Below are 26,859 nucleotides of genomic sequence, written 5' to 3' on the forward strand. Positions count from 1 at the left end.
AGGCTGCCCGAGGGAGCGGGGCTGTCTGCTGGGAGGGGTGGTCGGTGGGGATCCCGGGGGAGCTCAGTCGGGGCTGGGAGAGCGACCTGTGTGAGCGGGGGCTGATGGCATGGAGGCACTGAGGGGGGAGTCCCGGCCCTGAGAACGCGGGGTCAGGCGGGGCCGGTGCCGGGCTGGTTTGTGCTGCGGGGAGGCGGGGGAGCGGGCTTGCGGGCAGGGGCTCTGCGGAAGAGACTGGTTTGGCCCGGGGGAAGGGGCTGCGGCACGGCGGGGCGGTGTGTGCCGGCCCGCGGGGAACAAGGGCGGGTCCGCCCGCTGAGGAGAGCGGGGCTGCGGGCGCGGCCGCTGCGAGCCAAGCGGGTTTTCTCCCCGGAGGGTGCGTGTGGCGGGCACGGCCGAGGAGGGGTCGGGGCTGGGGGGAGGCGGCCGAGGAGGAGTCGGGGGGCGGCTGTGAGTGTCTGGCCGCTGAAGGGAGAGGAGTGGCGGCAGCGGGGAGAGCCCCGGACATCTCCGGGGAGAGGGGAACCCGCTCCGCGGGAGGTGGGTGCTCGCTGAGGGCACCTGCCCGGGGCGAGGAGGGGGAAAGAGGGCGGTAGGGCCTGAACGGCGCCGAGGAGGCGGAAGGGGAAGGGGACACAGTAATGGGCTCCTCGGAGGCGGGGAGGCGAGTCCTGCTCCGGCTCTGTGGTGGAACCGCAGCGGGGAGAGGGGCCCGTCCGCTCCCGCGGGGTCCCCGCTCGGCACGGCAGCGCGCTGCGGCGAACGCCGCCTCGGAGGAGTTAACCGAGGCGGTGCTGCTGGTGACTTGCTGCTCTGCATGTACCTGCACACATCGCGCCAGCCCGCCCCGGGTGCTCAAGGCTTTTTCTCGGCAGGGGTGAGCTCCGCCGTGAGCTGGGGACCCCCTCCGAGAGCGGGGCAGGAGGGGCAGCGGCGGCGGTGAACAGGGGTTGTGTCTGCCTCCGAACACACGGGCAGGGCAGCGGCTGAGGAAACCGCCGGATCGGTCAGTGCTCCAGCAGAGACAGAGCGCCCGTGCTACTGTGCAGTTGGCAGCGTGCTAGAGGGAGAGATCTCTTCAGTTCTAGTAATTGGAAAGACGACGCGGGAAAGACTTGGTCTCAGCTGCCAGTGGGATTATGTGGGGTCTGTCGGTCCAGTACCTTGGTACTGGGACAGGTACACAGCCCTCATCAGTTCACATTTGTAAAAAAACCTGCCTGTTTATGGGCTGGCTTTACTGTCTGTTAAAATTTTCTCTGTGATGCTGGAAAATGTGCTCACAAGGAAAATTGTCTGTGAATGCTAGGATAAATGCACCACCTAAAATCAAGTTTTATATATATATATATATATATTTCTTTTTGTTCAGTTAGTGAAAATATACTCTAAACATTTAAGCAGACATCTGAAAATCAGACTTGCTAATCTTCTGGGGAAGATATGTGGAATTTTTACAGGTGTCTTATTGTTTGTAAACTGCTATGACTTATAAAACAGCACAGGTTTTTTGCTGTTGCTTATTTATTTATTTTCGAATTATTAAGTAGCTACTCAAAGGCAACCTAGGTTCTGAATGTCCAGTTATTCAGACCTGAGCACTTACTTGTTTTGAGCATGTAGCAAGCGCGTCAGATGCATCCTGAGGCTACGTTGTGTGGAAGATTGTTTTTTGTCAGTGCTGCCAGACTCTGTTCTGCAGTCCCTAGTGCTTACTAGGTTTATGTGCTTTCCACTCCATCTATGGCAACAGGTTATAATTGTTGGTAGGCTTAGGACAGTTTTGTAACAGAAAACTACCTTTTTAACTTGCCAGCACTGAGCTTGGCTTTGCTCTATTATGTCTCTTGAGTGGGAAGATGGGGTTTTTTTTGCATGTACTTAGGAGTTGTAGTCTACCTATAACTATCTGTTTTGTGGCTGTTTTAATTCATTTCACTCGATTGGTGATTTGCTCTCATTGGAGCAACCTCGCTGAACAGGATTATGGACTTGTATTTTCAAATGACAGATTAAAAATTGTAACAAATGTAGCCAGATTCTTTGTGGTGGGTTCCTATGGACAACCACATCTTCAGCCATCCCATCCTGGTTCACTGCGCCGAGGCTACCACACTGAGTTTTAGCAGTCTAGCCTCTGGTTGATTGAATTTCAGTTCACAGGGTTAATCATCGTTGTATCACTGCACTGCAGTGTTTTATTTGCATGGATTGAAGTGTTGAACAGGAGGAGGCCAGTCCTGTGAAACAAAGAACTGGACATCATGCTGTTCCTTGAGCTCTGCTATTTAGAGTTGATGTATCATGGAAGCAGTTGCTGAACTTCGGCATCTCTTTATGTTTCTTCTCCCCTTCTTAAACTTAGAGTGGAGTTCCTAAAGCTTTATTGGTTTTGGAAAATATTACACTACTTTTAATAAAAAGTAAGATATATCAGAGAGATGATAATACCGCAGCATACTTGATAAAAGGGTGAGGGTGTTCTCCAGAGATAGTAGTTAAAACCCCAGGAATTGTTTAGTGACTTCTATGTGTAGATTAGTGACAGCTCCAGAATAAAAAGCAAAAGCTCTAGTCTCTTAAAGATGAATACTTGCAAACCACACAGAAAATAAATTAAATGCTTTCATTATTATGTATCTTATTAAGTACTTAACAGGGTTTGTGGTTTGTTTTAGTTATTTTTAACGGAAACATAGTAATGAAATTGAGATACTATTTGATAATTAATGTAAGCACTTCAAAGGTTCACTCAGCTTCTTTTCAATGGTTGTTTACTTGAACTTGGGGAGAGTTGTACAGGCAGTTACTGTAGCTCACTGCAGTGATACCACGCTGGTTCTGAGGAAATGAGATGGCCACATGCTGCAGTGAGGAGCACCACGAACTGCTATGTAATTCACTTTATATGTGTCACTCTTGTGTATGTCATTCTTGCAGTTCTCACAATTACAAATTTCATGGATAGATTTTTTTTTTTTTAAATGCTGTTTGTCTAGCATACTTAACTATTGACATGCTCCCAGCTAAGTTTATTTTAGATATCAAGATAAGGATAACTACTGGGGGCTTTTTGCGTCTGAGTTGTTTTTAGGAAGGTTTAATACATATTGAATGCTCAGGTATCCTGACTTATAGGTTTATTAGTTTAATTAATGTAATCTTGAAAATATATCACTGTTTTATGTAGTATAGGGAAGATTTGGTGTCAGCTTGAAGGAATTGCCCAGTAAGATCATATATACCACGTTTATCGTTATATGTTTGCCAGCAAAGGAGGGGGAAGAGAGTGTGGTTAGAATTCTGCAGGTTCTTTGATTTGCAGGAAACCCACCTGCTTTGCTGAAAATTACGTGGAGTTGGAGATTTCAGCAGTGTCTTTGGAACTGAAAGCTGGTTTTGTGCCTACACTGAGCAGGATAATGTTTGTATCTGCAGTACAGGTAGTGTCCTTGCAATTTCAGTAGTGTCCTTGTCTTAAAACTGCCAACTTTCTGTCTTGGTTAGTACATGACTGCACTGTTCTAGCAGGTGTAGTGATTGTTTTCGTAGATTAGGAGAACATTTTGATGGTGCTTTATTTCCCTATTTGTACAACTAGATACACTTTGATTGTCCTTAACCTAAAATCTAAGGAAAATTTTTAAAAAAGTTGTATGTACTTTCTCTTCTTCTGCCCTCTCTTTAATATAGAAGAACACACTACAGAAAACGTGTTGTCTTCTAACTTAGCCCTAAGATACCAGTTAGGGATGCCATCTTCCTCTCAGTTTCGTCTTTCACAAACACACCAAACATTTCCCTGTATTGTGTGCTTTTGTACCTATTTCCTTAACTCTTGGAATCAAGGCTCTGTCACCATGTATGAGCTTTTTCTCCAGACTCATTGTAGTGGTGCAGCTCTATTTAAGAAATCTCCAGAAAACGAAATTATATTTAGAAAAATCTTCAGACTTTTTTTTTTTTTTTTCCCTAAGAAAACCAAGTTGAACTGTATGGTATCAAACTTGCACCATCTTCAGTGTTATGTCATTAATGCAATTATTTTTTTCCTCTTATTTGTGGTCTTGTGATGTTTGCCCTGTAGAGTTTTCGTAGATTCGATAATAAACTGCAGCTTAAGCAGTCTTCAGTTTCTGACTGTTTCTACACTCAGCAGTAGAGTAATAGGTGCTTAAAAGAAAATTCTACTGCAGAATATATTTTAGGCTGGAGAAAACTAACTAGTCTCAAGTAAAAAGAATAAAGGAGGAAAAAATAATATCTTGGAGCTGGACTTTTTTTTTTTTTTTTCATTATTCTTTAGCAAAACATTCTTTTCCACATAGGAAAATACTCACAGTTTGATGTGTTCTAAATTTTTGTGTTCCTGTGTTACGCATCATATTTCAGAGTGGTTAGTAACATTGCCTTTTTGAATAAGGATTGGATAATTCTGCTATTCATACCATTATTACTGTTCATTCTTCTTAATTTTCAATAGCCATGAGGGGCGAAGATAGATTTGAGTTTTTTTCGTAACTCGATTAGACTTCAGGGAAACAAAACTGTCTATAGCACTTTGATCTGCTCTTGTATTCCTTTGTTCCATATTTTTCTTGATGTATCCTTTGAATACAGCACAAACTACTAAACAAGCATGCAGCATTGTTTCTTGCAAGTCAGTACAGGTTTTCAGAAAAGCAGCCTGTATTTTACTGACACCGTAAAGAATGGGAGAGACTTAAGTCGTGCCTTACTACTGATTTTAAGTCTTTTGTCTTTAGAATCTCTTTGACCTGGAAATCAGGGTGTTGGTGTAGCACTGGGCTGACTGAGGTTGTGAGGTGCTTGTGTTATAAATAAATGGTCTGAACACCAAAGTGGAGACCAAAACCACTTATTTTGGATAATGATGCTAAGAAAGGCAACAGAGGCACAACTATGTGAAGCAAAGGCAGTTTGTGCTGGCTGCTGCCCAGTTTGAAGTGGGCAGCTTGTCATGAGCAGCACGTTCTCAGGCACCACCAGTGGCGCTCTGGTGGGTCACCAAAGACATTTCAAAGATAAGCCAGTCTGATGGGTGGGAAAGTCAGGGTGGTGATGGCTGGCACACTTGTCAAGTGTGTGTGACTTCCAAAGTCAGACAGAGGCAGCAGTTTTTCTGTTGCCTTTTGCTTAGTGTTGTGCTCTCTTTCCTTGGTAGCTACTGTGGCCTGTGCTGAAGTCATACCTAGTCCCAGTTAGATCAAGAGATGGTCACTTGTTTTGTTGGAAACCTGGGGTGTGTTGCGTTTACACTTCTTAAATGGCGGTTGATGAAACCGCTGTGATTTTGTAGATTCTGAATGTTCTTAAAAATGTGTAAGCATCCAAAGTCATCTTAATGCCACTTAGCCTGAGCAAGCTATGAATAAAACTCATTGAGTTGACTTCTCCAGTTCATAAGGAGAGCCTCGAGATAGTTTGAGTTAACAGAAAGTAATTACTGACACCCACTGTTCCTGTCAGGAGGGTGAAGTTTTGTTTCTTTTTGTTTTTGTTAACTTTTCAGTGATTAATAATTTCCTCAGTCTTGGCAGATGGTGGAGAGTAGCAGTTCTTCCTTGAGATGGAATCTGTGGCCTTAGCTGTGGAACAGGTGTCAAAGGGTGCTATCTGCTAGGTCATGCACGGGGAAGGAAAGCAGAGTCCCGTCAACCAGAAGGTTATGGATTAAAACCAGAAGGTTTTACTGAAATAGTGAGATGAAAGAAGCTGCGGATATGACTTATAATAATTGCCATCAACTATGGTAACTTCAGGTGGCTGATTACATGCATTGTGTGACTGTTGTGACTTGACATATTGTATTTAGTCAGAAGTGCAATTCATACATTGTTCCTTTAGTTTTGTTTCCCTTGGAGCTGTCCCAATGCTCTGCTTTGTTTTTTTTTAAGAACTCGCTGACCTGGAACTATGCATAATTGTTTCCCCCCGCCTTTTCAAGTACAGTGTATATAATAGACCGTATTATTCACAAATCTCAATCTTTTTTTTTTCATTTCTATCCTATCTGGCTTGCTTTTACAACTATTGATACGTTAAGTTTTCGCAGAAGATTGCAAGTTATCTTGGACTCTCCTGTTTGCTTGCACAGGCATTAACAAACTCTTCCTTGTTTTTGCCAGAGATGGTGCGCTAAGTCACTTCCATGAGAGGCTTCTGTACCACTCCAGAGCACGAATCCATTAAGGAATCAGAGGCGTGAGGGTGCACCAGTGTTCTCCTGGCTAGAAAGCGAACCCCCAAGTGAATGTATTGAAGATTTCTGGACTTGGTGGGACAAATATCTCTACCTCCAGTTTTATGAATACTGCTAGCTATGGCTGTGGAACTCTGGCTGCTGCTGCTGCTGTTTTGTGGAAGTACTATTTCAGAGGTACAGCCTATATACAAACCGCCTCCTGGGACTTTGGATTTTGGATTTGTACCATCCAAGACGTATGATACAGGTGCATACCATGAACCTGGGCCAATAGGAATTTTGTTTAAAATAGTACATGCATTCCTGTACTTAGTGCAGCCAAATTCTTTTCCTCAAGGTAAGCAGATAAACTACTTTTGTAATGAAGTTCTGTTATTGATGTATTCATCGTATTGTAGATATGAAGACCATAATCTGGAAGTAAATGATATGAAGGCCCTTGCTAGTAGCACGTGTTATGACCTGGAAATCCATGTAGTTCCATACAAAATAACATTTTTCTGCTAAGCGTAGTGGAGGGGAGATTGTTTATGAAAATGAAATGTTGATGATGTTCACAGAACTTTGCTTACAAATATCAAAGGCGTCATTGATGCATTTGAGGCTGCTTTTTTTCTGAACTGAAACTTTTTCCTATATGTGCTTAGAAGCATGACATAGGAGTAAAGCATAAACTACTTTGTATTTAATATTAAATCCATCAGAGACAGCTGTCTGAGATTTGCATATTGTGATAGACAGGTGGTTATAATATTGTGAGATCTAGCCTGGAAAATGGAAATTTAGCAATTTGAAAAAAAAATCATTTGTTTCCACATTTGCACATTCAGTCAACTTTTATATAAGGGCAGTTCCATTACACAGCAATATATAACTTGTTCCTTTGTAAGCTGAAGTTAAGACTTGAAACTGCATTTGTTTTATTGAAGGTTTTGTTTCTGTGCCTTTCCTGCTAAGTTGTTCCTCCTTCTAAAGGAAAAGTTGAGATATCAGAAGTGCGTGCTCACTGAGGTTGCATGGATTAAAAGGTGGTTTTGGGAACTGTGTGTTTGTTGATGTGGTAGCTGTATCAACTTAACTTTCCAATATGCTTTTTGTTTCATTTAGCTCTTAAAAGAAAATGCTAATGTGTTTGTATAAGATTGGCATTTAAAATTATATTGAGGTGAAACTTCAAGAGAATCTAAGAATGGTTTGTTATTGATTCCTTCTGGTGGTTTAGCTGTAACTGTGTGTATAAAAGCTATTTATATAATTTTATGGTACATCTTTCAATTTATATATTAAAACTTTTAGTAATTTAAAGTTTTAAATAAGTTCTTTGCTTGTGTACTGGTATGATATTTGCCTATATTCTTGACATTTCTTCTATAGCTGTAGAAGAATGAGCTTAAATGAACTTGAATGAATTAATTCTATTTAGACAAGTGCCCGAGTCCCAGGTCTTAACCTGGAGAGTAGAAGCCTGGCCTGTTCCCTGAAGGATCTGTCTTCTGAGCAGGTCTTACACAAGGTGTAATGAGGGCAGTTGCATGAAGCTAACAGTGATGTCACCTTCTGGAGGAAATGTTTCCAAGATATCTCTACTTTTGTGGCTTCTTTCTTTCCATTAGATATGCAGATGAACTGTTTGCCTCTTTGTGAGACCTGATATGTTCAGATTGTCATCTGCATTCAACTCTTAGAAATAGGCCCTCATTCTACCTAAAGCCCTGCTTGGATTTTTTTATTGTAACATCAGAGGAAACTTGATGAGATGTTAACTGTGTGTTTATATTAACAGGAATTTGGTCTATACCTTGTAAGTCAAACTTAATATTCCATGTCCTAAGCATGTAAATAATTGTTTAGTCTAGAATTTATGATCAAGATTATAGTACACTAGTAGGTGTTACGAAATCCAGCATTGAAGAGAAAGCAGACATCCAGTAGTAAATCACTTGTTCTTAGCTTGTCTGCTTTGAATACTTCATACCTCTCCTTCCTTCCTTGCACATGTTTTTTTGCCAAATCAGTCCTTTTAGAAGTTTGTCTTCCATTATTTGCATTAGGCGAAGTGCTTCTCCCATGTCCCCACATACCTCACTGCAGATTTGACGGATCATGTCGATTTGAGTTATACCATTTAATTGGTTAATCCCTGTAATCTCTTTTGCCATATGCTGTTCTATTTTCACGTTCAGTGTATCGATGGTGTAGTTACATATTTGAAATGTTTGGGGTTTTTTTTAACTGCCAACTTGAAATAGAGTTAATTCTGATTCAGAGATGAAAATAAACATAATCACAAATGGGCACAGAAAGCAAGCCTTTTGATGTTTCTGACTCAAAACTTCATCATTCCTGTTGGGCTGGTGCTTCAGAAGAGTTAGCTCCAGGTTGATGTCCTGGTGTATTGCATGTAACCATAACATATAGGAGATGTGTGCCTCATGTGCAGGAATTGGCATCAATCATTTAGAACTTTGATCTTAGGTGTTTCCAAGTATTAGGGAAAAAAAGACTATGTAGTTTTCCAATCTACTGTTAGTATTCTTAGCTGGGAGGAAAAAAGTGACAGGATTGTCTAATTGTATGTATATATTCCTGCATTTCCAAGTCACTTTTGTGCTTGCAGTAGTGCTTTCATGGAGCTGAATATGTTACAGTATACCATTCATACTGCTTCAGTCCTGAGTATGCCTTTTAGGAAGAAAGTTAGTAACATGAAGCAAAATATGAAGTTCATCAGAGTCTTCAGGAAATGTTGTTCTTGAAGTATTCACATGCTGCTAAGCCTTAACCTTTATTTAAAGCTTCTTATATGTTACTTAAAAGTTGAAAGGAATCACTTCATTTAAAGAAAAAGAAATTAGTCAAGAAATATTTTGTAAGTTTTCCTTTTGTGTTAAATCTAAGCAAGTAATTTACTTGCTTCTAAATTTGTTCACGCCATCTGGTTTGTGGACATACCTGTTAAATCTAAACGTAGATTAAGTTGTAAGTTATTAATGGGATTAAATATAGTGCTTTTGTGAGGCGCAGTAACAGAACCAGGGAAAGGAACTGTAACTCATTAAGTTTTTTTAAATTGCTGAATCTTTAAGACTAGCACTGTGCTATTTGGATATGGTGAGAAACTAGTTTGAAAAAAGTGAACTAGGATATCTGATTGCAATGCTTCAGGGAGCGTAAATAGATTTTGCTTTCAACTCCCATCAGACAAATACTTTGTCCTCACAAGTGCTGGTGTAAATGGGAGCGAATTTATTCCCAAGCATAAGGGAAGCAGCCTTCACTTTGAGTTCATAATACACCACAGTGGATGACTGTATTTGGACACTAGTTTGCTACCTGAGGCTCAGCAGGTCTCTTTAATCTTACTGTGCCCTGGTTCCTCCAGTTGTACCATGAACATGATGGTGCTACTGCTCCTTTTTTTGAGGACTGTATAGGATAGGGAATCATTAGTCTTTCCTGTTAAATAGCACCACTTACAATAAAGAGATGATAATGGAAAAATGACAAGTTATTTCTATTGGTCAACCAAGGGGACATCTAACAAAACAAATTGTCATTTTTTTCTTACTTAGAATCTGTCTAAACCAAAGCGTTAATTTATTAATGGAGTCAGTTCATGATTGTCACATGGTGCATGTCACCTGTTGTGTTGGAGGCCTTCAGATGTGAACTTGGTGTAGACAGGGCATGGTCAGTCCTCTGGCTGCTATGAATATCTTATCATGGCTTTGTCTTTGTTCCCATGGAAACCAGTTGTTAGTTGCAGTAAGATGTCGTTAATCTGAGATTCCACTTGCCAGCGTGATGTGCACAACAAATCTTTGGCTTCACAGCTTGTGTCTTGTAATGAAATTGTGAAGAGTTCACAAAGGAAATAAGCTGGCAATAAAACTCCTGCTCCTATTTTTTAAGTTAAATAAGACAAAAATTTACAGGCCTGTTTCCTTTACCTGAATGTATTGCAGGACAACTGTGCCACTTACGTTAAGTTACAACTGCTTTGTTGCAGCTTCTACTTTTTATTATGGATCATCTTGTTTCTCCTGAAGCAAAAATAAAACTTTAACATTAAAACCAGCTGTTGAATGCAGGTACTTCATGGGCAAAATTTATCGTGAAGAGTTGAATGTACTATTTACCTGTGGAGAACAAGAACAAAACTGGTTTTCAGACCTGGACTAAGTCCCTTGATTCTTTACGTTTGTGGAGTCTCACTTGTTGAACAGTTTGAGTGTAAGACTGAGGATCATAACTTCAGTATTTTAATGCGAAGTCCTGTCTCTGACACTGTTCACTGGTCCTTTCTCTGCACCTGGGCAGCCTGTAAAGCAGCTGCAAATTGTGGAGTTCAGCAAGTTAGTCTTGTGTTCCCTGTCACTGCAATTAATATCTCACGTGAGTGTATTCAGCAATTAAAACATTTTGAACATTAGAAACAAACAACCCACATAACTTGATGTGAAAAAAACCAGTGTATTTCTAGCTAGTATAGCTGTAATAGAAAATGCATATGCAAAACCCTGTTGTAGGTAGGTTTGAGCTCCTGGGATATTGACTTTTTTTTTATGTTAGCTGTGTTGTATGTGAGGTTCTAAAGTAAATAATAGAACCACTTTATCACCCCCTCAGTTAAAAACTCAGGAAGTATTTTTTTTTTTTCTAACAAAGCCCAACTTCTTTGCCTTTAGTAACTATTCAGTTTTTGGTTGCCCATTTTTACTGTAGTTTTGCTTCCTGTTAGTAATAACTCTTCCAGAGCTCCCGTACAAAACAAAAAAAAACCCACAAACAAACAAAAAACTCTCATGTCTTGCATGTTGCAGCACTAGAGCTAAATCAGTTATGCGTGCCTGGTAATGCTCTTTTGTTTTTAAACTCGAGACTTTCCCAGGAACATTGGGCATATCTACACCAGCATGCAGTGAAAGGATCGTGCTCTGGCTCTGAATCGAGTTCTGACTTACGTGCAGATGCTGAAGTTCAGCAACATAAGATACTGCTCAAGTACCCAAAGCAATTACGACCTTTTATAAAAACATAAATGGCAATATCCTTTTTTCCAATTGTGTGAAGTCTCAGTTTTAGTCTGAGTGTGAAACTGCACTGATGGGATGGACTGCTTTATTGAGCTAGTGTTTGACAGCTACAGTTCTGTGTGTGTGAGTTGGTTTTCTGAAAGCTTATGTCCTGGAGCTGGGCTGGAAGTACGTCAGCCATTGCTGGTACAGGAGCTGAGAAGAAGGGAGGAAGAGCAAGACCTGCCCTTCAGTGAGTTTGCTGTTGGATTGGCTGAGCTGTATTGTGAAATTGCAGTTTCACTAAGCTGTAGAGTCAGTGCCTTCACCACTTCCCTGTAACTGTTTGTGGGGTTTGTTTGTTTGTTTCCCCAGCACTGTGGCTAAAGCTGGGATGTGAATTTAGAGTAGCATCTGAAGCGTGTATATAAAAAAAAAAAATGCAGGTGTTGGTGACAGGTTTGATACGGCAAGTAGTGGTTGTGGTGTCATCTGGGTAGAACTGGGATAAGAAGAGGGACTTACAGTGCTCCTTTATTTGGTAATATGGCGTATACATTGAAAGAAATGCCTTGTTTCTAATGTTGGAAATACTGGGGAAGATGGGGCTGCAGGAAGACACAAGATAAATCAGCCTCTTCTGTTCTCTGCCCACTTCTATACATTTAAGGAAATAGTGTTAAAAAAGAAAAAAAAAAAAATTGTTGCTCATTTCCTACTGGGAATTCAAGAGATGCTCTGCATGATGACATACCCATGTAAACAAGGGACACCGAGAACATTTCTGAAGCAGATTAAAGGCCTGGTTTTTTATTTTCTTAGGCATCAGAAGAGTAATTCCTTTTTCTCTGAACTCTTCCAAACTGTACATTATCTAACAGATTGCCTGTCAAAAAGATTTTTTTTTTTTTTTTGTGGACAGGGAGGAGACAGAGATTTTAGGGAGGGGAGTCTTATACGGATTATCCGCTAGAGGCTACCACAGAAAGCTACAGAAGACTACAGTTGCAGACTTTAACACTTCTGTGATGTGTTCTTGCTCGCTTCTGGATTATGTAAGCAAGGAATCTCTTTTGCAGACAGGTATTATGTGGAAAAAATGGAAGTCAATTTTTAATAAGTGTAGCAGAGCTGATCATTTGAAAATCTTGCACTGTACCCACATCTGGAATCTGTTATCTACAATATCCTCAGTGCTTACCCTGAACTGGTTTAATACTGCCTACCAGCTATGCCTAGGAGAAAAAAAGATGCCTTGACAGCGACTGGAAAATGACAATCCAGCTTCACGATTTCAACACTGTCAGAACCAGAAGGGGGAAAGCAATGAAAATTAACCTCAAGCAGAGTTTGAGGGAGTTGGATTCCTTTCTGTGGGGTGTTCCAAAGTGGCATCACCACAGACAGCTGTGCAGTGGGCTGGAGCACCTCAGGCAGTGCTGCCTCTTGGAGGCAGGCTTACAACAATACATAACGTGGGCCTGCAGCTGGGTGCTATTGAGACCCTGCTTATGTTTCCCAAACATAAACTGCCTTCCACCACTTCCAGTTTAGACAGCTGTGTCCTTTCTGTCTGTTTGGAATGCTTCTTGGCAAGTGGGTTGGACATTTTGGGCATTTTCTGGGTGAGGTATTGAGCTGGCTCAGGAAACCTACTGATAGTTACAGCGTGGGCAATGTCAGGCCAGTGCTTGAAACTGCCTCGACCCCATTCTCTTTGTGGGTGTTAATGGGAGACACAAGGTACAACCAGAGCTGATCAGCAGCATTCCCTGCCTTGGTGTGCAGGGGATGCGTTCTGGGCACAGCTATATCCAGGGCTGCCAACTACAAGGAAGGGAAGGGTCAGAGATACAGGATGGTGTTGTGACAGAAGGTGGCCTTGTTGTTTTTTTATTGTTTTAGGTAAAGAAGCTTCATTGATAGGGTTTGTGTATCTGTAAAGAAAAAAGCAAAGGTACCATGTCCTAAAAACGTGTGGATCTAGATAATTAGTACTACTGTGTGGTGTGTGTATTCGGGGTGGGGTGATAATGTCAGATACGTTGAATGTAGCGTGGCATCTGTGTACTAGAAATTACAGTAAGACACTGAATTAAGCTCTGTGTGCATTTGTTTTTCTTAACTTCTCTAGGAGATTGGCCATCTCATTTAGCATCTCATAGCAAAGATAAGCAACTCAGGCTTTGACCAAACTGATGCCTGAGTTTTGCCCTTCAGATGCCAGTGCACAATCATAGTCAGAGCACACCAGGTGAGGAAGACAGTTCTTCGTGTCCCTACCTCTGTAAACAAAACTAGTCAGGAAATGTAAAAGCATGAAAGCTTCTTGAAGACTTGCAGAACATACCTGCAGCATCTTGTATGGTGAGAAATGGGATGGAATAGGTTTTAGGTCAGCCATATTCTCTGGTAACGTATTGTTTGTGAACCTCTTTGCAATTTATCTGTGAGTGCAGACACCTTATGGGTTTTCAGGCCGCTCTGCTGAGGCTCCATGATTTTTTCTGATTTAACAATGGCAACTACTCTGCTGTCCATCCTCCCTCTTCATTTAATTTTTACAAGCTTATCTATCCACATAATGTTGAACCTCATTGTCTTTTTTAACTGGTAGTTCATGGAACTGATGGGGAGAGGGGGTATGTCACTGATCTTGCTGGAATAATGTTTTCACAAGCCTCTAAGGGACCTCTCAATTCCTTCATCTTCTTGGCTGTAATGAAGCATTTTATGTTAATCATGTGAGATACTGTACAGATACTGCCTCTTATTGGAAAAACAGTCATTTGACTCTTGTCTTTGCTATAGACCATCATAATTAGATAACACTAGCCAACCCCTCTCATTTTTTGTCTGACAATTTGCTTAGGTTGTCGTTTACAGAGCAACAGGCTCTTAGGTCTTGTTCAATGATAGCTTCTTCTTGGATGATGTCAACCAAAGTAACAAGAATTTGATAGATCTTTTGTGGGAGATTTGAAGGATTTTCTTGAGGTTGTTGTGTGGATGGGTTTCTATTAGATGGAGATTCATTTCTGAACTAGCCAAAGGAATCTCAAGGCCAGCATGAAGGCTGAAAAACAACACCTGCTTTGGGAGTGAGGCAATTCTATAATAACAGGGCCTGAATAAGAGGTAAATTAACAAGACCTATTAGCAGTGAGACTCGGGTGTGTGGACAGCTCATGAACATGGACAATATCCAGTCAGCTAATGCATGCTTGGAGCGTGGACACGTGATCAGGAAATAACTGCATATATAAGGAGGCTTGTTTCTGTAATAAATGGCTTCACTTGAATTCATATTGGATTGTGTGGAGTCCATGATTTTTTGCCCTCACAATCTTTGTAACAAGTCTTTCTGCAGTCCTCATGTTCAGCATTTAATACATTTAAATTTATGAGAATTAGTGTTTTTTTTTACTCTCCTTTTTCTCACTCTTGGGTGTTTTTTTTGCTTCTCACGATGCTTTGTGTAACTTTTAGATCTTAACAAAAGTGATGCTTGCTTTTTTTTTTTTTTCCCCCTCAATTAATATGCACTACTCAAAAGTTGCTGGAGCAAAATAAACGTACAAGTATTAATTTTTATTGTTTCTATCATCCTTTTAACAGTGTTAGATCTTTCCACATTGAAATAAAAGCTTTTGAGTGTGCTAGTTCCTTTTCCACAAGCAAATTATCATCTTGTTAGAAGGGAAACCAGTTGCCATGAACATCAGCTATTGTAGTTTAAGCTGACTAATCTATCACTATACATCTTAGTGTAAAACAAACAAACAACAAACTCACAAACCTGCTTTGACACTTTTTTGCAATATGCAGGTACATTTCTTCTCATCTAAAACCAGTTCTGTGATTAAATTATTACCTATATTGCATTATAACATAGTCAAAATTCCTTATACCAGATTGTTCTGGTTTTGTGAACTTTCAACAATGATTACCGTTGTGAATGTGAATATTCTTACTACTACTACTACTAAGTGTTGCTTTGGCTGCCTAGTTCAGCTGAAAGATGCCTGGGTGCTCCTATACAGAACAAATACAAACTTGAGGCCTAATTAACTTTCTTCAGAGTAGTGACCTTTACTTCTGCTTTGGTTTTTTTTGAGTGAAGTAATGATCTCTGTAGTACCTTGAACTAATATGTGTGCCAGTTATTGAACATACGTGGAAAATTGTGGCCCTTGCAGAAATGGGAAAACAGGGAGAGGGAATTCTGTGGAATCTCAGTGAAACTGCCAGAATGCCAGGCACTGAGGTAATTATTAATAAAAGCTGGTGCCAGCAGGGCTCCGGCATGTCACTCCCAATTATTTCCAATAACTCAAGTTATGCAAATGAGAGAGGATTTTCTGTGCTTTCCTCAGTTTACAGCAACTTCTGAAAAAAAGGAGTAGGAAAAATGCTGTTGTTCATACAGTCTAAATATTTGCTGCTTCGATCAAAGTTGCAAGTCCAATATGTCTACACTACCCACACAACCAAGAAGTTGCTCAGACTCTGCAGTGTGTTAAAACAGACAAGCATGTACAGTGCACCAAGTTAAATCTTTGCTCGTAATCTGTTGTAAATCCTTACCAGATGGTGGCCTAGAGAGAACTTTAGGTAGCTACCGCAAACAAAGTAAGTGGCAAAAAATAGCTGCCGTGGCACAATGTGCTATGGAAGTTTTGTTGCCTTCAGAGAATGAGAGAATGTGGTTTCTGTGTGGAATACTTCTTCAAAGCTTTCTACTTGACTTTGTCCCTGTGTGATATATGCAAATTTATTGCAGCCTCCTAAGCAAGGATTTTTCTAAAGGCTTTTTCTCTTTTTGTTCTTTCTCCAAAACTTCAGCAAGAACAGAACTTTCTTTGTAGCGAAGAACAACCCTGCAAAGGTTATTTTCAAAGGAGAAATCTTTCATTCTGAGTGTCCTGTAACAGTCAATATTGCGGCAATTTCTTTTTTTCTTTAAACCTTTTCCTGAGAAGGCTCTTTAATGTGGTCAGTGTACGTTGATGGAAAGCAGAATGTGCCTAAAGAGAGAGTGTGGCTGCACTAAGGGAACAAACTCAAGTTTGGGGCAGCTGTAAGAGGTGAGGATTATCTGTGGAAGACGTAAATTACCTGTTTGGTCTTCCTGACTAATAACCTCGAGGCAGCTATAATAAAACTTCCATTGTTTCATCCATATTTGGAGGAAGTTGGGGAACTTTTTGTGTGTGCAAATCAAGTTCATTCACTGTTACTATTATCTGATGCACTGGTGTATAACTTCTTCAGTGGATCCATGGTATTTTCTGTCAGGAAGGGTGCAAAGGGGGTCTCCTTAATTTTGTGTTCTGGTTACTGCTGCCTGCTCATTCAGCAGCTGTAGCTGCTCTGCAATTCCTGCTCTTCAGCAATTGCACCATGCTCAGTCCTACCTGTGCTCCGGTTAAGTATCAAGCTGTTTAGGCCATTCCTACAGTTTCAGTCCTCCTCATAGCTGCTCATCTCTCCATTACCTATTTCATATTGCTGCTCTACTCTCTCGTTGCCTCTCCATTGCACCCAGTATAGGTGAAGATTTATTTCTATGTGGTCTAGTAGCTTGTCCTTTCAACTATGAATAAAGCAGTATCTGCTTAACAAGTCTGCCAAGACCATAAAATGCATTTACTGTGTTTTTGCTGGTGTCAGGTTGTGTGTTGCTGGATTTTGAGACCAAGCCAGAGTACTGTAGGATAAGTGAATTTCTCTTGCTTTTGATCAGCATGTGATTAAAGAATGTGAAGTCAGACTGGAAATGGATGATGATTGTGTTGATGAGAGAAAACAGCATATTGAAGGCAGAAGAGGGTGAAAAGACAGATTGCTGTAGCAGATGAGATGAGAAGTTAAAATGCTTAAACAATTTAGTATGTATTCATCATTTTTTACCTCTGTTCAAGCCAGTTCTTCCAGCCATTGTAGAATGACAGGCTCTAAGCCTTCATTTTGTGTGTCAGTGGTGAGGTACAGCAGCAAGGTTCCTTTCTCGCCTTTTTTCTCATCCAGAGGCCCGGCTGATGGTTTAAGGTTATATTTTTTGCACGTTATTTCTTTAATGTGGGTAAATAAACAGGTGATTGAACAGATTATTTCCTTTCACTGTCTCTGTGGTTTAACTGCTTGATCTTGTATGTGGACTTCAGCAGCGAGGGAAGGTGATTGTCACTCAGGAGTTGTACTTGAAGTGAAGGCGGCTGGAATGGCCTCTTGTGAGGAACAACAGGGTGGAAGCCAAACTGGCCTAATGTTCTCAGTAACTCAAGGGAAAAAAAAGGGAATTATATAGAGAAATAGCTTGCCTAAAAATTGTAGAGAGAACTTGGCAGAGAAGGCTGGTTTTTTTTTTCTTCGTTTGGGGACAAGGGTTGTCGCCCAAGTCTCTCTGAGGGAGATGTGGAGAGAGGAGTGAACCTTTTGAATCTGGAGGTGGAAAGAAATGGTCTAGACTATACAAGTTAATGCATGGATTAGGCTCCTCATCTGTGGACTGAAGTGGTCTCTTACTGTGTGGGAAGATCTCCAGGTGAGACTTCCCACTTGGCCTACAGAGTGAGTTTTCTTCTTGCTCTGCAGAGAGAGGACAGACAACACAGGGTGGGCAATGTGGCGGGGCCATTTCTGCAGTCTCTGCACCAGTGTTCATGGTGGATTCTTTGGCCACAACTTCACCAAGCTGCCAACCACACTCTGCAGTGGAAGCAGAGCCGAGCGATCGCTGTGTCATTAGGAACAGGGAGAGTGATTGGGGCTGGTCTGTAGGAAAGGGAAGAACCCTGGGTTACCTGCTGAAGGGGACCTCTTCAGTGGGAGCTGAATGTGACTGTAGTAAAGCCTAATGGCTGGAGGCTTTCTAACCTTGGGGAAGCAACAAAAACCCCAATCTAGTCAAAGCAAGTGTTCTAAAATGTAAACTGAACTTGCAGTAAGACTTGTTATAAGATTTTTATCTGTGATGGTAAGTCTGAAAAGCTAATAAAACCATCCTGTTTTTCTTGGAGTTGCAAGAGTTATTCATCAGTCTGAGCCGTAATTAGAGAGGAAAAAAACCCCAAGCTTGAAGTAATTTTAATTCATTGATTTCAGACTAATTATTGCTGCTTGTTTATAACACTAAATGGTCAGACTGACCCATATTCAGAAGGATGCTAAACTGTTCGGTCTGTGTATAGTCCCCTGACTCTGTGTTATAGATGAAGGGGAATGGGATGAAATACTATGATATGCATTAGAATGAGATAGCATTAAAGCAGTTATTAATTTATCATGTATATTATCTATGTAATGCCCCCCTGTTGTTCCGAAAAATCTCCATTCAGTGCAATGTGAATGCTTCAGTCATGGTTCTTATTGGTTTGCTTGAAGTCCTTTTCAGGATAGAAGCCTAATATGTTATATTATGCATAAAAAGATAAATTAATTTCTGGCATAATTAGATTAATGCTGGAGTTGCACTATAACTGAACAGGCTCAATGGAATTGTTTGAGTGAAGATGAAGCATAGCATTCCCAAAGGTTTTACTCCAGCTGTTTTCCTGTCACCTAGATTTGAAAAGCTTTCTTAGCAGAAGAATTTGTAACTAATTTATGTCGGTACTTAATAGCCAGATAGCTTATTTTTGAATCTCTATTATTTTTGCTATCCTTTTCTGTAGATCACTTCTAAGAAGCAAGCCTGGTGCTAACCTCATTTTCTCGTCTGGCTAATGAGATATTGAGTGTATGCACAATACGTGTGCAGTGCGGGAGTTGGTGATTATGTTTTCTTAACTGGGGCTCCTCAGAGGTGCTTAATATTTCATCACAAATTGCACTGGTAAATTAACAGTTCATCTGGCTAGTTAGATTTACTAGGGCAGATGGCATTTTGCATGTGTGATGAGGGCAGGAAGGAGACAGAGCAAAGCAGTAATGTCATTAGCTGTGTAAATGAATCTCACAAGGTAAATCTCTTTAACCCCAGTGATAAAATGTGTTCTGTGCTAAAGCTTTGGATTACTGGTCCTGTGAAACAATGTGTGCAGCTGGTCAAGCTGAGATTTCAGAAGTAATCCTGTTAATTTGAAAATAGAGGACACTACTTTTTATCCCACCTTCCCAGCACTTTTATGTTTGAAACAGAAATCAGCCTCAAGGTGGTACTCTACCAGTAAAGCCAAAGAGAGTTGTGTGGACTTAACTTAGTTCAACTTCAAATGAAAACTTGTTTGAATGCTGGACATGAGATGTTCTAGCTAGGGAGGAAAGATGCTTCACTAAGGCAAATGAAAATCACATGCTGAATTAAATGTGAACTGAGGTGTCTCTGTACTGTGCTACAGGGAGCGGTGTAGAAATAGGTGAAAATATGATGCTTGTGTTTCTACCGCACCTGGCACAGGACATCCCCACACTTAACCCTTAAGTGCTGCAGTGGTAACCATGATTACTGTCAATGTAAAACCTAACAGAATCATAGAATACTTTGGGTTGGAAGGGACCTTTAACAATCACCTAGTCCAATCCCACCTGTAATGAGCAGGGAGATTTGTGATGCTGCAAAACTGCAGATGCGTGTTTGTGCTTACAGGTGGGTGGGTGAGTAACTGTAGGTAACCTCACATTCAATTATATCCAAATGTATTTTGTAATGGAAATGAATATGACTTCCCCATTTCATTTGTGTCATGGTTTAAGTCCAGCTGGCAACTCAGCACCAGGCAGCCACTTGCTCGTTTTCTCCCAGTGGGACGGGGAAGAAAATCACAAAAGTGACAAAACTCATGGGTTGAGATAAAGACAGTTTAATAAGTAAAGCAAAAGCCACACACACGAATTAAGCAAAACAAGAGATTCATTCATGGCTTCCCACTGGCAGACGGGTGTTCAGCTGTCTCCAGGAAAGCCGGGCTCCATCACATGTAACGGTTACTCGGGAGGACAAACACCATCACTCCGAACATCCCTGCTTCCTCCTTCTTCCCCCAAAATATATACTGAGCATGATGTCATATGCTATGGAATATCCCTTTGGCCAGTCAGGGTCAGCTGTCCTGGCTGTGCCCCCTCCCAGCTTCTCGTGCACCGGCAGCTTTCTCCCCAAACGTCTGTGACTCGGTGTGAACATTTGAGGTTCTTAGGGACACGGTTTGGTGCCAGAGTTAGGTTATGGTTGGCCTCGATGATCGTAAGGGCCTCTTGCAACCAAAATGATTGTTATCCTATTGCTTGGAACAACCAAAACATGAGTGTATTGTCAACGTTCTTCTAGTACGAAATCCAAAACAGAGCACTATACTGGCTACTAGGAAGAAAATTAACTCTATCACAGCTGAAACCAGGACAATTTGAAATGAATTAACTGAGATTATGTCTAATCCAGTTGATACTGCAGGCTATTGAAATAGTATTTTTGTGGCAAAGACTGGTCAATCACTGTGTGCTGCCTGGTGATTAGAACACCCTGTTTCTTCTAAAAAATCATTACAAAGTAATAGAAGTAGTAAATCCTTATTCAGCAGGGAAAACTCACATTCTGGAAAATTAAGGGGGAAAATGGGCTGTGTAATACTGGCTATTGTGCTAGGTGTGAAACCTGTATTATTGTCACTGTTTGACTTATTCAATCCTTGTGGGAAGTATTCGTACTTCTTTTCAGGCTTTCTTGGTTATAATAAATCTAAAGGCGTTTTAGTTTCTGATGAATAGGCTTTAGAGCCTCTAAATTTCAAAAGCACATTGAAAAGGCTGTTTCCTTCATCAATTTGTCATAGTGTATTCAGGTTGATTTCTGTCTCTTTTGTTTGTTTTTTGACTAGCAGGCTATATATTATGGAAACAGTATAAATAAAAATGATATTAGGAACATTCTTGGCAAGCAATCAGTGCAGGATTTTGTTTGGTTTTCGTTGAAGTATTGGATGTTCTCCTTGGAGATACTCAATACGTGACTGGACATGGCCTCAAATAACCTGCAGTGGGTGACTGTGTGCTCAGCTGTGGGTTGGACTCGATGATCTTGGGTGTCCCTTTTCCTGTCCTCTGTTTCTCTTAAGTAGTTTACATATGTGTACACATACGCATACAGATTGCCATAAATATACATGTGTCTACAGATGTATGTAAAACAATGTGAAACGTTTTTTTGTTTCATTTTCATTCTCGTTTGTGATGGGGACAGACACTCAACTAGAAGAACGGATACAAAATTTGGACTTCTATTTAACAGGAAAGGCTAATGTTTTTAAAATGTTATCTTGTACTGGTGCCTGACAGTAGGAAATGTATCAAAGGAAGCTTTTGTCAGTAATAAAATTTAGCTTTCTTGCATGCTTCCTGGCAGTGCTTTCGCTCCTCTATTAAATAATTTATAATAAAAAGTCTGCATGATTATAGGGTAACTTGAGAATAATTTAAATTAAAAGGGACCTCTGGAGGTCATCAGATCTAATGCTTTTCCAAAGCAAGATGAACCTCTGAGTTAGGAGGAGGCCGGGCTTGGATTTTTTTGAGAGGCAAACAGTCAGTTTGGAACCTACAGGCCCTTTATTGATCCCCAGGATAGGTAACGTACTGGATTTCCTCAAGTGTATTCAGTTGCATATGGGGAGACTGATGTTGGGGCAGTAGCACCTTGAAGTGCATCTCTGGATGAACATGGGGAGCAGAGCGCTCCTCCTCGAGGTGTGCACTGTGTAGTGTCCTCTTCATCAGGGGAGACCACAAGTTTGGTCTGTCACTTCTCCCAAACTGCAAACGCTGCTGCTTTTCCACAGCCCAGCATGGGGCATTCAGAGCTGCTCATGGCCCTCAGAGGTGCTGCAGAGCTGGGGTTTCCCCCTTCACATGCAGGGGGGTCATGGAAATGGCCGTGAGTTCCCAGCACAGATCCCATAGCATTGGCAGAACCTCGATAAGGGTAGGCTGGGGACATCCCTAAAAGGGGATCCATTCATTGCAGCTGCTGGTGTTTACTGAATGGAGCTGGTGTGGTGAAATGATATTTATAATGTTAACTGGCACTATTTGTATTAAATTCCTACTTTCTTTCTTTTTTTGGTGGTTGCTGTATTTTGTCTACATTGTGAACAAGTTAGAAATGAGTGTGTTAGATGGAGCTGCATGCACAGTAAGTTGGCACGTGTTAGGCTTTGGGATAATGTTGGCAAGAATAAGGGCTTTCTTCCTTGTAGTCATCGTTAACATTCTTGTTTTACACATTATCTATCAATTCCATGTGTGTGTATATATATGCATGTGTGTATGTACTTGTCATAAACATGAAGCAAAGCTGATATCTGAACTTTGTCCAACTAACTGATAACGTTTGGGATTCACTTTTAATAATGATGCTATGGTACAGAGGATGACCTCAGAAAAACATTCACTGTATTTCAGCAGGAATTCATCAATAATCTGTGTATCTTTCTGTCAGCTCATAAAATATACAGTTGATTAAAAATGTTGCTACTAAACAGGTTTATGGAAACAGTTATATGCTTGCCTATACTGTTGATATTTGTTCTTAATATCATCTTGCCTGCCTAACTGTAGAATTCAAACTATCATCTTTCCCCCATTTTTATTATTTATGTTGTTTAAAACTCTGGAATATTCTTGCTTATTTTCAGATCTCATCAGAAAACTAGCACAGCAGAAGTTTGGAAATACACAGGGCGATTATCAAAAGGTAAATTGTCTACCCATAGCTGCATAAAGTGATGAAAACAATTACTTTGAAATTCAGTTTTGTTTCTAAAATAGGAAATAGTATTTTAGAGTTATAAAAACAGATGCAAGAATGGAATTTGTGAATGATGTGTATGATGGTTTTATGCAAAATTTGGGACCAAAACCTTTCAAAAAATATTACAAAGAAAATTTCTTAAGCCACTGTAAAGAAGCTATGCATAGTTAAGGTTCACTTACAAATTCTAGCTGTAATGTGATTGTGGTGTCTGTTGCACAAAGATTGAAGGTGCTTTGTATAGAAAAATACTGCTTTTATTTAAAAATGCTTAGAGAGAACCATTACTGCTCAGCTCTTGTGTTAGCTTCAGTTATTGTCCTCAAAAAGCAGAACTTGTATGCTGATTCTGGTGCCTTTGTAAAATGAAGTTTCCATAGCCTACTTATAAAGTATATTTTAGTTTACATAGTGTGCTAATCACATCAAGGGTATTTTCCATTCTGTCTTTAGTTTTGTGATTACCCTGTAACAGCTGAGATTCAGAGGGTAGCAAGAGAATGTAGAACATAGTGTAGATCTGATTTTAGGTAGTTCTTAAGGCTGGTACCTCATTTTGGAAGCGGTGTCACAGGCTGAGTGCCTGCAATAGGACCCTTAACCAGGCCCACACGATGGACATGTCCCTTTGTGTGAGCTACTTGCTTGTAGTCCCTGCAGCATTAGGTGCCTGCCAGCAAGATGCGTATGGAACTCGGGATCCAGGCACTGATCCTGGAATCAGGATGACCTGAATGGTCTTAGGATTTGATGGGGGAAAGCCTTGTGCTTTCTTATCTTTCTGACAATGAACCTGTCACTCCAGAAGCGCAGTAACCTCTGCATGGCCTCCAAGCATGTGAGTATTGCCGTTATGCTGCAGCAAGTTACTCTTGCTGATCCCACATGCGTGTTTGATGGGGCTCGGTGAGCCTGGTGCATCACAGGCTGTGCCCACACAGCCAGCGGGGAACACAGAGTGGTCTTGATTGGCAGTCTTTGAACAAAACCATTAGACTGTAGGTGGTATGCATGCGTGTGAGTGTCATCTTTAGTAACTACTACATAAGTTGTGAGAAATTTGACGCTAATGACAACTGTAATCCTGTGTAATGGAGACACTTGTTAAAATACTGTGGGGTGGCAAATACAACATTAGGTGTGCTTAGGACGTAAACCAGACATTTATAAGTCCTGATTTTGACCTGAATACAATGCAAAAATTTAAATTTGGGAAAGAAAAATCTATTTAGACAAGAGGGAGAGTCCCTCAGAAGACAGAAGCATCAATGGGAGGTAGCTGTGAAGAGGCCAGCAGGACTGTAGATGTGCCCCTGGAGGGATTTTCAGTGGGCCGGGGAAGTGTGAATGTCACTGAAGAGGGTGGGTAGGTAGTTAGAAATGTCCCCTGTGGTTTTGATCACTCAAATTCAGGGAGAATTAGAACAGGATGAGTTCAGAAAATGTCTATTAGAATGATCTGGGAAAACACACAGGTCTTCAGAGGAGACCGGAGGAGTTTGCTTAGCTTAGCAAAATAACTGATAAGGGAGATGATAACTCCTTATAAATATATATGGAGAGGAAACACCAGGAAGAAAAAACCTGCTATTTGGGCAAAAGATGGTGCTGTCACAGAGGCAAAGGGGCAGAAAGGGGCCACATATACATCCACATAAGAAGACTCTGCTCTGTGTACAGCCCTTCAGGGACAGGAAATCTGCTTCTGATATTTATCCTGTCACATTTCTACTGTTGCTTCTCTGTACTTCTTTTTTTTTAACCTATTTGTGGAATGTTAGTGACCCAAGAGGCCCTTCCCACGTCTGTGCTGCGAGTCCCAGTGTGCCCAGTTGGACTCCTACTGTCCCGGTCCCCCTGTCCCCGGCCAGGGGCAGCAGTCTGCCAGGCCAGCCCAGCAGCTGCCGCGCCAGCCCGGGGGAGCCAGCTCGCTGCTGCTGCTGCTGCGGTTGCTTCACTTCTGCAGGGACACGGCCTTGCTCAAAATGTTCAAAATAACACTCTCTACCAGATTTTTAAGGGAGGGTAAGCATTTGTTTTCCTCCTATTGAAAGTATAGCTCCAAATATGATTTTGAACATTTTAAGCATATCGTGCAGTAGGAGTTTCATAAAGGTGTGTGTGACACTGAAAAAAACCCACCAGACAAGGTTTCTGATTCTCACACATCAGACCTTGGGTTGAGGGGTCTTACTGCCTTTAGCTTGTCGATTTTTTCTGTTTATGAGAGAAGGGAAAGCAGTATCAGCTGTCAGCTTGTCATACAGAGATGAGGGTAAAAAAATACAAGAAATTCTGTTTCCATTGTGGAAACAGAAGTTTGGTTCTTCTGAAATTCCTGTTTAGTTTTCTGTATTTTTCCAAAATTACAGATAAGAAATCAGTCAAGAACCTAACGAATAGACTTCTTAAGTCTTTCTTGAATGCTTTTTTACTTTTAAATAATTTAAAATAAACCTCTGTATAGTTAGTTTAAAGTGAGGGTGAATTTTCTGTGTAATGTGTTAAGGTCCCAAAATTGTCACTAAAACTGCTGATTTTATGCCAAAATAAAATAATAGTTGAAAAGAAAAAGTTAGAAGTATCATGAGTTAGGTATGACAGGTGGAATTTGTGGAAAAAATTGCAAAGCCACAAAGTAATGCAGCCTCTGGCCTTCTGTTTGTGAGATGTGCTAGGAATTATATGAAACAGATGCTCAGTGTAGAAGTAACTGGTCTGTTGTTTTAATATGGAAATATGTGTGGGTCAAACCCTAGATTCCTTTCATTTACCAAAGAAACCAGAAATTATCTGCTATGTATTTTATTGTAAATAATTTTCCATAATTATTTAACAGTGCTTCTATGCATTATTGTACTTCAGTGGCTTTTTATTATTGTTTCTGTGTTGTTAATTGTTTTGGTTATGGTTAATTGTTCATTATTCACGTGATTTGTTTTTGTGCATGCTGCCTGTGTATTATACACGTTCTCCATTTGTTTTGACTTCCACAGCCAGAAAATGTTGTCCTGACTCTTCAGGTAATGTCTTATGGTTGATGTGCAGCTTTGAGATGAACTAACTGTGTCTGTATGCACTACTTCTATTAAAACATCCGTACCTACTTTTAATGTTATTTAAAATGTGTTTTTCCATCTAACCTATTTTAAAATTTGTTATAAAATAATTTCTGAAGTGTTCAGCTAACTAGAAAACAATAATTCTTTTGCAAAATCTAGCCGAGTACTTCTAAGCATCTAGTTTTTATTCTTCAGAAGGGATAATAGCTTTTAACCAGCAGTTAATAATAATAATAAAAAATAGGTTTCATCCTAGAATTGGTAATTAGGTCAGAAATTTGCAACTCTGCTAATGGTGATGGTTGCTGTATTTGGATCAGTTGGTAATTAGGGATTGTGAGGAAGGACATCAGCAAAGCTGGAACTGGAGCATGATTGATAGCTTGTGTGAAATCGTAACTTATTTTGCAGGACAATACATGGCCTCAATTTCATCCTTTCACTGCCAAGCTGCCCTTGCACTGGCAGATTAGTAAAACAGAAGAGGTCTCAAAGTACTAGTGTGAGAATTAGTTCTCCTAAAACTGGAAAAGAGAGAAAAAGAGATTCATCAGGAGGAAAGACCACTGGGGCCTGCCCACACTGTGCTGGGTGCCCCCAGGCATACACACCTGCCCGATCCACTGATGGATGTGCTGGATGCACTGGATGTGCTGCCTGGTGTTGGGTGCTGGATGCACTGGATGTGCTGCCTGGTGCTGGATGTGCTGCCTGGTGGTGGGTGCTGGATGTGCTGGCTGGTGTTCGCAGCAGAGAGGAGCAGCACGGCCAGCTCGCAGCTTGTCTCCTGGGAGCCGCGTTGCCTCGCAT

At 40.9% G+C, this 26,859-nt stretch overlaps 1 protein-coding gene across 1 annotated transcript in view; it reads left to right on the forward strand.

The window, feature by feature from the left end:
- Positions 1-6,343: 6,343 nt before the first annotated feature.
- The window catches only part of PROM1 (prominin 1), a gene marked incomplete at its 5' end in the record, with an annotated part of 52,123 nt that continues 31,607 nt past the window's right edge, over positions 6,344-26,859 (forward strand). Inside the window, 3 exons of the mRNA XM_080343152.1 lie at positions 6,344-6,563; positions 22,872-22,930; positions 25,984-26,010. Of these exons, the coding sequence (XP_080199278.1) occupies positions 6,344-6,563; positions 22,872-22,930; positions 25,984-26,010 (306 nt within the window). The remainder of the gene's footprint in view (positions 6,564-22,871; positions 22,931-25,983; positions 26,011-26,859) is intronic.

Source organism: Nesoenas mayeri (assembly GCF_963082525.1).
Source record: "Nesoenas mayeri genome assembly, chromosome: 4".
Taxonomy (NCBI): domain Eukaryota; kingdom Metazoa; phylum Chordata; class Aves; order Columbiformes; family Columbidae; genus Nesoenas; species Nesoenas mayeri.